Genomic DNA, 11,534 nt, shown 5'->3' with positions numbered 1-11,534 from the left:
GGAGGGTCCCTGCATGGACAGCATCCCTGGGTGGATGGAGGGACCCTCCATCTGCCCAGGGACCCTCCATCCACCGAGGGATGCTGTCCACGCAGGGACCCTCCATCTGCCCAGGGACCCTCCATCCACCGAGGGATGCTGTCCAAGCAGGGACCCTCCATCCGCCCAGGGATGCTGTCCACGCAGGGACCCTCCATCCGCCCATGGGCCCCCCATCTTTCCAGTGACTGTATCATACCTTATTTCTTTACTACTGGATATTTAGATTTGTTTCCTGGTTTCTCGTACTAAAAGCAGCGCCTTATTAAAAATTCAGAGTGTAAAGATCTTTCCGTATTTATGACTGCTAAGGACTAAGTTGTGTTCCCCCTGAATTCCCAGAGTGAAGCCCTCACCCACCCCCAATGTGACTGTAGGGCGGTAATTAAGATTACATTAGGCCGTAAGGGTGGGGCCCTGATCCCACAGGACTGCTGCCCACTTTGGAGGAAGAGGCACCACTGATCTCCCTACACACAAAGGCCAGGAGAGCACACGGCAAGGACACGGCCAGCCGCACTGGAAACCGGCCAAGCCGCCCCACGATCTCACACCCCCAGCCTCCAGGACCGCGAGAAGCAAGCGTCTTGTGCGCACGCCCCAGTCTGTGGCGTCTGCCGGGACCGCCTGCGCTAAAACCACCACCGTTTCTGTAGGACGATCTCAGAAGTGGAAATACCAAGATCCACAGCGGAACGTTTCTGTCCTCCAGGTGCGTGATGCCAAACTGCTTTCTGAAATGCTGAGCCGGCGTTCTGTCCCCTAACGTGCAAGGACGCCCTGCGAGCCTCCACGGAGGGGTGGCCCCCCTTGGCCGAAGAGAAGCATTTCTGACCAGCGCACTGTGGCTTCCCAGAGACCCTGGCAGCACCCACTGAACCAGCTCTGGGGGCACGCTCACGACGCGGGTCAGAGAACCACACGCTCGTCGGTTACGGTGACGCCAGAGCTGCGCAGGCTGCTCCTCGCCACCCCCCACTCTGCGGACAGGACTGCCGGCCCGTGAGCGGGCCCCACGAGCCGGGCATGAGGGCAGCGGCGGGTGCCGCCCGCCCACGGGGGCCCAGTACCTTGCACCGGGCTGGTGAGGCGCAGGTGGTGCGTGACCAGCCGCATGCACTCGGCGTCCAGGAACTCGTACGCGGACAGGATCTCACCCAGCAGCCCCCTGCAGCTGCTGAAGGTCTGCAAAACCTCAGCAAAGCCTGGACAACCTGCAAAGACAGCAGGACCTCAGGCACAGGCACCAGAGCCCCGGCCGGACCACCCAGGGGTCCCTGTAAAGCAGCTGTGCCAAGTGGCCCCGGTGGGCGGGGGTCCTGGCGAGCGGGGCAGCCCCAAGCAGCAGAGCACCCCACAGGGACACCTGCTGGTCAGCGGCACGCACGTCACGGTAGTGGTGATCAGGGAGGAAACGCTCGTGGAGAACCCAGGGCGCTCAGGAAGGTGGAGGGGCCAGAGGGGCCGTGGCGCAGACACGGGGCCAGAGACCGGGCCACGCCAGCCAACGGCTTCACCACGTTTCTCTCAGCACAGTGAGCACTGGGTTTCCAGCAGCCCTGGGTGAGTCACTCAACTTACGGGACAAGGAGAGTCTCTGAGGCGCCCCAGGCCCAGGGAGCCGGCCATGCAGCGGCCGGGGGCAGATGGGAAGGGCCCAGGAGACCGACCCTGCACTGGGGAGGGGGTGGGACGTGCAGGGTCTTCCGGGCCGAGATGGGACGCGCTGACCGGCCCTGTGGGCGTCAGGGGAGTGTGTCCGCAGAGCACAAGGCCAGGCACAGAGGCCTGCTCTGCACACCCAGGAACACGTGGAGGTCCCACGGCTGGAACGTGGGGCTGGATGCGGCGGGCTCGGCCGCCTGGGAGCCACAGCTGACGGGAACGCTGGCAAACGGAAAACAGACGGGAAACTACCCAGAACGCGACGCGAGTGTAAAAGGGTGGAATCCGTGGGAGAGAGATTAAGAGGACGGACTGCAAAGCTGTGTCGTGGGTCCAACCACAGTCCTCAAGGGGGAGGAAGACGGCGCAGACTTGAACTGACGAGACACCAAGACACAGGCTTAGGAGGCTCAAAAGATCCGAGGTAAAAATGTGCGCTCACAGGCAACAAACCCCAAACCACAGACGGCCAAAGATAAAGAGATAATCTTTAAAGTCACTAAAGAACAAAGCGCCAGAAACACTGGGAGCGGCGGCCGCGGAGGGTGGTGGGCCTCGCCACGGCCCACCACACAAGCGCAGGACGCAGGATGATCTTCAGCGGCCTGGCTTGTGCGACAGTGTCTCCAGGAGCGAGGGGAGTGAAGGCATTTTGGACGGGCCGGCAGAGACCGTGCTTACAGGGAGCACAGCCCCAGTGCAGAAAGGCACGCCGAGCGGAGGAAACGGCACGTTTGTAGGAAAACAATAATTACAGCCGAGAGATTAGAGACCATAAGATCCTGCATCCTGCTGTGGGTTCAGACACCGCTAAACGCACCGAACGCAGGGACTGGGAGTTGAGTCACCCGCGGTGACCTCTAGAAGACTAGATGTCTCCACAGCTTCTGACCTAACAGAAGAGGACAGGCTCCGAATGGAGACGAGACAGGACACGGACTCAGAGGAGAAAGAGACAAGCCCACGTTCACAGTCTGGAAGCAGAGGACCCGAGGGGCAGCTGGGGAGCCCTGTGGGGTCAAGAGGGCTCCCCATGCTGGAAAGTCACAGAATGCACGGTGCACGCTGACAGGGACAGCAGGGGACAGGGCGGGGACAGTAGGGGACAGGGTGGGGACAGCAGGGGACAGGACAGGGACAGGGCGGGGACAGCACAGGGGACAGGGTGGGGGAGAGCTGGGACAGGGCAGGGACAGCAGGGGACAGGGCGGGGGCAGGGGACAGCAGGGGACAGGGCGGGCAGTGTTCCTACGGCTGTGACTGATTCGGGAGCGAACACACCAGAAATGACACCATTTCCCTCAGAGTCAAAGAGCCAGACAGGGTGGCAGAGCTGAGCAAAGCCCCAGTTCTGCTCCAGAACAAAGTGTGTTCTGCCCCGAGACAGGGGAGGCTCCCCTGCAGACCTCACTCTGGGAGCACCATCCCTCGGAGAGAAGCCAGGAGAGGCGGGAACGGCCTCCCTCATGCCGACGGACAGGGCACCGAGTGGTGCACCCTGACGGCCTGCCTACCGACGAAAGCCACGTTCACCGCCGTGGGCTTGGGCGGACACTGGATGGACACAGCCGTGATGACCCCCAGTGTGCCCTCCGACCCGATGAAGAGCTGCTTCAGGTCATAGCCCGTGTTGTCCTTCCGCAGAGAGGTCAGGCAGTTCAGGATGGTGCCGTCGGCCAGTACCTAGCCGAGGAGGAGAGAAGCAAGGCCCTACACATGGGCCCTCGTGGACGCCCCTCTCCTCCCGCTCCCACGCCCGGGGGGCCCTCAGAAAGCAGAGCCAAGCATGAGCCCCCACCCCACCCCAGTCGGAGGCCCCGGGGTGACCCCAGGCCTGAGGCGCCCAATCGGGCTGAAAGAAGGACTTTCATGCTCCCACCCCCAGGGAGCTGAGGGCCCAAAGCAGGGTGGCGGGAGGCAGGGCGGAGCAGGGGCGTGGCAGAGACCACGCTGCGCGGGCCGCGCCCTGTAGACCCCTCATCTGCAAGGCTTCCCGACCTCACCCCGCACCGCCCCAACCGCCCGAGACCCAGAGAGAGTGCCCAAGGGGGCACAGACCCCCCAGAGCCAAGCCGGGTCGGGGCCCCTGCGGAGACCTCACACGCTGAGCACACTCAGCACTGGGGAGAGGCTGGGGAGCCGGGCCACTCGGACACAGGCACAGGGCACACAAAGGAAAGCGGGCCGGCGCCCCAGCTCACCACTTCCAGGCCCAGGACAGTCCCATGCAGTGAGCCGTAGCGCAGAAACCTCAGGCCACCAGCGTTGGTCGCCACGTTTCCCCCGATGTGGCAGCTGCCCTTGGCCCCCAGGTCCAGGGGCATGACGAAGCCCCTCTCCTCCACGTAGCGGCTGAGCTCCTCCAGGACACAGCCCGCCTGGCACACCAGGATCCCTGCCGAGCCAAAGCGCTGCCGCGGGTGCTCTTGGCCCAGGAGGGGCCAGGAGACTCATCGCGGGGCCCCTGCGGGGGTCAGCCCTGGGGCGGGGGTCCCCCTCCAAACCCGGACCAAGGAAAGGGAGCGTGTCCCCAGACCCGTCCCCCAGAAGTGACCCTTATCGTTTACCACGAGAAAGAAAAATTGCTAGGGCAAAAGTAAAGAAGAAAGTCCTCAGGCACACACTCTTGCGGAAAAGAGCGGAAGAGCGTCGCTATAAAGGCAGCAGCCCCTCGCCCAGGGCTGATCCCACCACCGGGGACGTGTGACTCTGGGGCGCTGCTGGCATGGAGCTCCCGTGCCCAGGTGCCCCCAGCACAGAGGATGCCCCACCCCAAATGCCCTGCTGGACAGACTGCTGGGGCCACTGAGCAGGAGGCGCCTGATGCTTCCCTGTACCCCACCCTTTGCACCCCATTTCCAAGGGCCTTCCTGGTCAGAAAATGTCAGAGTCGGAGGGGCTGCGGCAAAAGCCCACCCCCTTCACCTCAGCCCCACCGCACAAGCCACCTCAGTGACAGGCCAGAGAGCACCCCCAGGGCAGACAGAGCCGGGCCTCTCCTCCCCAGCCCGGGGCCCCCACCACCCGGCCGCAGTGCAGGCTTACCTGACACGCTGTGGAAGCTGATGACCTGGTTCATCTGGGCGGTGGACAAGATGATCTCATCAAAGACGGGCACGCTGCCCCCCACCATGCCCGTGTTTCCCCCCTGCGGGTTCACAGCCAGGTTCCTCTCATGACAGTACCTGGGACAAGCACAGGACGGGTATCGGGGTTCTGTCCCTCCACCCACACCACCGTCCCTGCAGGACGCGATCCAGGCCAACCCTGGCTGCGAGCCCACCGAACCTTGAGTCCCCCTTCCTCCTGCCCGTGGCCTCCATGGGGACTTCCTCAGTCCCCGTGCTCGGCCGGTGAGTCTGAGGAGACCGGGGTCTACCCATGAGGCTGCACGGTCCCGGACAGGGTGGCACTCGTGGGGTGAACCTCCTGAGAGGCCACACCCCTCCCTGCACAAGCCCCCGACCAGCAGCACCCCCTGCTGTCCACCAAAAGCAACGCAGCCCCCCACGTGTCCGTTAGACCTCCGCCAGAAACTGGCCTGGAAGCGCAAGGAGCACCTAGACGGGGCGCGGAAACGGCCAGATGGGGAAGACAGAGAAGCGCTCCCATCACAGACACGATGTGACAGCAGTTAACCACTCCGGGCAGAGAAGGAGCAGCTGGAGGGAGCAAAACCCCTCAGGGGCCACCTCTGGAGGGAAGTGAGGGCTTGCTTTCGCGGGGTTTTCTTTATGGTTTTGTTTTCCAATTTCAACGTGAGTTTACTGGCATAGAACAATGAAAGAATGCTGTTTGCAAGAAAAGGCTTGTCTCCCTCCCTGATGCGTGCCCTCCCCAGGCGCCCGCCGCGGCCCCGTGGGCCCCCCCGGTGCTGGCTCCTCACCTGAGGATGTGAGCCACCTCCTGGGAGGTCCGGGGCCTCAGCAGCACCTTGCCACCACCTGCAACACCAAGGAGCACGTTACACTCACGGAGGGCAGCGCTCAGTCTACCCTCCGGAAAGGGAAGATCCTCCTTCCTCTGCAGGCCACCCGCACAACCGTGGTCAGCAACAAGCCCTTGAACCTCAAGGACAAGGGCGAGGTGTCAAAAACGGGCCCCGCCTCCCTGGGCGGGGAGGCCACGGCACCGATGTCCAGGCCCACGTCCACGGCCAGGGGCACCTGCCTGGCTGCTCGCTGGGAGTGACTGTGTTTCCCCCATAACCGCACATCCCTTGTGGGGAGACACCTGACATCGAGCCAGTGACCTGTCCGAATCCATCCCTCCACCTGTGTGTAGTACTGGACTTTCTGCCGCGGGGAGGAGCTTCCCATCCCCCTCCTATAAGTGTTTCATCAAAGCGGTGTGTGTGCACGGCTCTTGTTTTATGTACCAGGTGCCTGCTCTCAGCTGTTTCGATTTATGGGATGCCCAGAGGTGGCCAGCAGGAGCCCCTGGACGCCAGCCCATCAGTGTTCCTGACCACCGCCTCCCAGAGACAGGCAGGCTCTCTCTGCCCCTCTGACTTTGTTCCAAATGCAGAAGCAGGTGAGGAGGCTTCAGGAAGGCAGGAGGCACAGGACCCCCCCCTCCTCGCCCGCCCCGCGTCAGTGACTTCTCATGCAGCTTTGAGATCTGGCTGTAGTTCTTGGCTTACTTTTTTTTGTTATAAATTATAAATATATACATATTTATAATCCTTGCTTTAAATATAACTTAATCATATATTTACATACTTCCATTTTTAATAAGGGCTGTGTTTCACAACTGGCTTGCTGCAAAATTCTAACAATTTTTCAGTAACTGGCCCTCCCAGCACACCCCTGCCCGAGCCTCCAGGAGGCCTTAGGGCTCTACTGTCCACCTCAGGACACTGGCCAAAGGGAAGCAGCCGTGGACGTGCTGCTGGATGATGACTGTGTTTCCTCTGGGACGTGTGGGAGGAAGCAGGGAAGGAATCTTCGGGCAGACTGCCCCCAAGGTTCAAAACTCCAGCTATGCCCTAGTCTCCTCTCTCATGTGCACAGAGCCTCAGAGGTTAGGGACGGACTCAAAGAACAGAGGGGAAAACAGAAGCAGCAAAGGCAGAAGGAGCAGAGTCAGAGCTCTGGAGGGCGCCGGTCAGGGACGAGCTGAGGCGAAAGCGTCGGTCTCTCTGGCCCTCAGCTCGTGTCCTTCCGCTCGACAAAGGCAGGCTCAGCAGACTGGTGGGGGACAGATGCCTTTCACTGGTCTCAGCGGCACCGTCCGCATGCTGCCCACCACCTGCTTCTTCGGCCCTCTTGGCTTCCCAGCAGCCGTCCGAGGCCTTCGCTCACTCGGGGTGCCACTGGGCTTGGGGCACGAGAGGACCCTCCTGGGGCATGGCCTGTCACCTGTCACAGCATGCACACCCCCAGCGCTCCCAGCGGGCAGTCTCCCTGCCTTCCTCCCAGTGACCAGAGCACCCGGCTACGTCAGGGCTGGCAAACCCCGCGTGCAGACCACGCCCAGCCCGGGCCACGTTTGTAAGTGGAGCCGTGTGGACACAGTTTGATGCCCACTTATTTGGTGTGGCTGCTTTCGGACAACGGACTGTGGCACAGACCGAGTGGCCGGCAAGCCTCAGATTTTGCCCATCTGAACCTCTGCAGGACGCTGCTGACCCTGACACATGAGACTGTCACCTCGAACTCGGGTCCTGCCTCTTCTCTCCCAGCTCCCTGGGAACCTGGGCTGAGGGTCTTGCTCCCCAGGCTCCGGGAACGACTCCCCGGCTTGCTTCCTCCCACCCCTGGGCAGCAGCCCCTGGGCCCTCCCTGTCCTGCCTCCCGGGGGACAGGCAGCGGTCTCTCACACGCCTCCCCCCTCCCACAGACTGCAGCTCCCACGGCCTCCCCCAGCCTCACCTCAGCAGCACCCACCTGCTCCTGCACGGGCCCCCACTGTCTTTCCCCGAGACTGCGACCCCTCCCTGGGCCCGGGTCCCTCCACGCCCACCTCCTGGGCAACTTCACGGCGACCCCCCGTTTCTCACCAAGCTCCTCGCTCTTCCCTCTCTACCAGATCATTCCACTATTAACCTGCTGCGATGGCAGGCTCGTCCGAAACCAGCCCCGAAAAGGAAAAAAACATCTTCTCTTGACCCCGTCCCCACAGCCTCAGCTCTCTGTCCCCCCCAACAGCACAGTGCATCCACCAGACGGGGGCCCGTCTGCCTCCCAACCCCCACGAACAGCTACAGTGGCACACGTGTCACTTCCATGCTGCGGACGGCCTCCTGCCACGGTCCCCAGTGCAGCAGCTGCTCCCGACCCCTGCCGATCCCTGCCGACCCCTGGCTCCCCCTTTGTTCACACACGCACCAGGTTCCCCGGAGCCCCGGCCACACCTGCTCGGTCCCCTTGGCTGGTGCCTGCTCACCCCCATGGACCACAGCGGTCACCAGCCTCCTCGGACCCTGCCCTGGGCTAGCTGACTTCACAGCCCAACGGGCCCCCTCACGTGTCCATCTGGACTTGTCCAGGCCCAGACCTCTGGCTTCCCCACAGAGCAGCACCTCCTGCCATTTTACTCAGCAAGTGGAAGGCCAGTTCTGCAACTGCTCAGGCCAAGGGGCCCTGCATCCTGACTCCTCTGACACCCTATTCGCCCATGAGCACGTCTTGGACTCTTCCTTCCACACACACAGAACCCAATACCATTTCAGCTGACTGCCCTCGAAGACTCGTGCTCTGCTCCCAGGTTCCACGACTGCGGAGTGAAAGCCTCTCCCCGACACGGCAGCCACCACAGGTCATGGGCCCCTCTCTCGTCCTGGCCTCCCAGCAGCCCCCCATCAGCTACCAGGACTCACACAGCCCTGAGGTCTCGATGACCTGGCCCCCTCGCTCTCTGACCTCCTCCTCGTCCATCCACTCCAGCTGTACCTGGGCCTATGGCTCCACAAACACGCCAAGCGTGGCCTTGCTCAGAGACTTTGCGCTGGCTATTCCTGTCCCAGGACACCCTTCCAGGTGGCTTCCCCAGACTCCAAGGAAACAGCCTGTGATGGGGGCCTCTCCTGGGCACTCATGCCCACCTGGCGTGCAGCTCATGCCACCGTCCCTCAGGTGAGCCTCCTGTCCAGCTTCATGTGTGGGACCCCAGCCCTGCACTATGTGCAGACACACAATGAGGTGCCCACCGAAGTTTATGGGGTCCACCCATGAGCAAGGGATCTAATTTTTGGACAGGATACTTACTAACAGTTTCCATTTCAAATAAAAACCATTTTTAAGAAAATTGTAAAATCCTAATCAGCTTTTACTAGCTGCATTTTCTACAGAACTTCGAGATTAAAATGTTAAATGATCGTAAGTTTAGACATGCTTTCTTCCCAAAAGAAAGCCACATAAAAGGGTGATTTAGACAGAAAGTGAACAAACTACTTCAGCAGACACCCACTGGGCAGGTGCTGTGCATCAAGTCCTGTGGATTCAGACATGAATAAGCCCCAGTGCCGCCCTCCTGAGCTCAGGTGTCAGCAGGCGGGGGTGGGGGTGGGGGGTCGTCCACACAGGCACACAGACCTCCAGGAAGAGCCCCCAGCACACAGCCAACCCCTGTGCAGGGAGGGAGGGCAGACAGTCTGCATCCCAGTCACAGGGTGCACTTGCTCTGGAAGCCCCAGGAGGAAGACACCCTAAGCCTTGAGCACCCAGCACACTGGGTTCTTACCTGAGGTGGGAGCCCCATCCCCAGTTTGTGGGGCTTGGCACTCAGGCAGCAGTGCTGAGACAGGGCCGGGGCCCGGCTTGGTTGAGCCCAGGGTGGACAGCACCCTCTCCTGCCTCCAGGAGCACCGCACACAAGCCTGCAGGCCCTGTGCGGGTGGTGGGCTCGCAGCCTGGCAACATCCCCCACTCCCCCGTGAGGCCCTGACTTAGCGGGCAGGGTGGGGCTGGAAGCCCTTCCAGTCTGGGCACTTAGGCCATAAAGAACAGCCCGAGGAGGGCGCCTGGGTGGCTCCATCAGTTAACATCTGCCTGGGATGGACAGGAAGCCTGCTTCTCCCTCTCCTCTCTGCTCGTGCTCTCTCCCACTATCTCTGTCTCTATCTCGCTCTCAAATAAATACAATCTTTAAAAAAAAGAAGAAGAACAGTCCGAAGACTTCCAAGGTCTCCGGCCTGTCTTTCCCTGCGAGTACAGCATGTCTCGGTTATCTGAGCCCACACCCTAACTCCATGTGCTCGAGACTCCGCACCATTTCCAGACGCACTATACTTCAGGCCGCAGCTGGTTTGGACCCTCTCTCGGAGTTTTCCCTTGCAGTGGCTGAGTCGCCGCCACACAACACCCCCCTTGACTGCTCTTTCAAGTCCCACGTGCGCCGGATCCAGCCTTGCCTGCGGTCCTGGCTGCCTAGCGTGTCCCGGCCTTCCGTGTCTAATACATAACTTTGTTGTAAACTGGTTGTCTTCTAGCTCTCTTTAACGTTCTAGCAAGAACATCGTATTGGTTTTTGTAACTGTCTGAATAGGCAGCTTACGTTATCTCCGAAAATGTTCCAGGAGAGAACACAGAGTGTTAGAAGCTCTCTCTCACGGGAGAGCTCTGGAAGGCTGAGAATCCAGGAGCTGACGAACAGGCGTGTGCTGAGAGGAAGGAGGCATGGGCGGCCAAACCAGCACCCACGCATCTTGCCCAAGAGAGCTGCCATGGGCAGACTGGGCCTCCCAAAGTACGTCCACATCCTATCCCTCAGATGCTGTGCACGTGCCCTTATTTGGATAAAGGGTCTTTACATACGTAATCAAGTTAAGGATCCTGAGATGAGAAGGTCCTGGACTTAGGGTGATGCCAGGTGCCCTTAAAGAGAAGCAGGGGGAGATGTGAGACACAGACACACAGGGAGAGGCCACGAGGAGACGGAGCCGGACATGGGAGTGAAGCGGTCACAGGTCCAGGGGCGCCTGGAGCCCCCAGGAGCTGGAAGAGGCAGGACGGAGCCTCCCTGAGCCTCTGGAGGGAGCATGGCCTGGCCTACACCTTCCTGTCAGACCTCTGGCCTCCGGGCCTGGGGGAGGGGAAGCTTCTGCTGCACAGTGTGTGGTTCTCCGTCACAGCAGCACCAGGAATCAACGTGCATCCCTCAGAGCAGCCAGGGGGCTCTTTTGTCTTTTGATTTGCAGAGGTCACGCACCCACCAATAAACCTCTATGAATGTTGTTCTCAGAAGACTTTAAAACCACAATACAGCTTTTCGTCAGCACAAGAAGGGGTATGTGCCAGTGACCCCAGGCTCCTCCACCCAAAGCTCATCACACACCCATCCCCCTGAAGCATGAGGACAGACCCTCACTCACCTCGGACCGTCCTCAGCCAGTCCACGTTGGAAGCTTCCAGCACCTCCGGGTCTGTGACGACCCTGCCGGGGATGATGCGTTCAAAGGCTGCCAGGTCTTCCTCAGACACCACGGAGAATGGCAGCCGCGTCACGGGGTAGCGCTCCTGGGTCAGCACCACCTCGGGGGCACAGGGGGATGTGGATGAGCTGCTTCTGCAGACCAGGTGTCTGGTGCCTGTGGCCCCGCAAGGGCTGAGCAGGCTGGGGATCCTGGACGCCAATGCCCATGTCCTGGGCTGCACAGAGGCTCCCCGAGCGCACACCACCTGCCACCGGAAGAGCCGCACCAGCTGCCTGGGCACCAGATGGGGCACCATCGCTCCTGCCCTAAAAAGCAAGTGATAGGAGCTGCAACTCTGGAATACTACTGAGAGGAAGCCCAGCGCTGCCCAAGTCCAGGTCGGGTCCAGGAAGAGAGGGGTCTTCCAGGGTGAGGCAGTGAGGTTTCGGCCTCCAGGAGAGGCGCGCTGGGGGGG

At 61.2% G+C, this 11,534-nt stretch overlaps 1 protein-coding gene across 2 annotated transcripts in view; it reads right to left on the bottom strand.

Moving 5' to 3' along the window:
• D2HGDH (D-2-hydroxyglutarate dehydrogenase) overlaps positions 1–11,379 on the bottom strand; it is a 20,720-nt gene extending 9,341 nt beyond the window's left edge. For both annotated transcript variants that reach the window (XM_021679058.2, XR_002479756.2), the window contains exons 1-6: positions 11,018–11,379; positions 5,591–5,648; positions 4,750–4,889; positions 3,906–4,099; positions 3,219–3,387; positions 1,110–1,253 (exon numbers count right to left, since the gene is read on the bottom strand). In XM_021679058.2, the coding sequence (XP_021534733.1) occupies positions 1,110–1,253; positions 3,219–3,387; positions 3,906–4,099; positions 4,750–4,889; positions 5,591–5,648; positions 11,018–11,375 (1,063 nt within the window). In that variant the 5' untranslated portion in view covers positions 11,376–11,379. The remainder of the gene's footprint in view (positions 1–1,109; positions 1,254–3,218; positions 3,388–3,905; positions 4,100–4,749; positions 4,890–5,590; positions 5,649–11,017) is intronic.
• Between the last annotated feature and the right edge of the window lie 155 nt (positions 11,380–11,534).

The sequence above is a fragment of the Neomonachus schauinslandi genome, chromosome 3, assembly GCF_002201575.2.
Source record: "Neomonachus schauinslandi chromosome 3, ASM220157v2, whole genome shotgun sequence".
NCBI lineage: Eukaryota > Metazoa > Chordata > Mammalia > Carnivora > Phocidae > Neomonachus > Neomonachus schauinslandi.
Note: the sequence above shows the minus strand (reverse complement) of the source record. Positions and strands in the feature narration are given on the sequence as shown.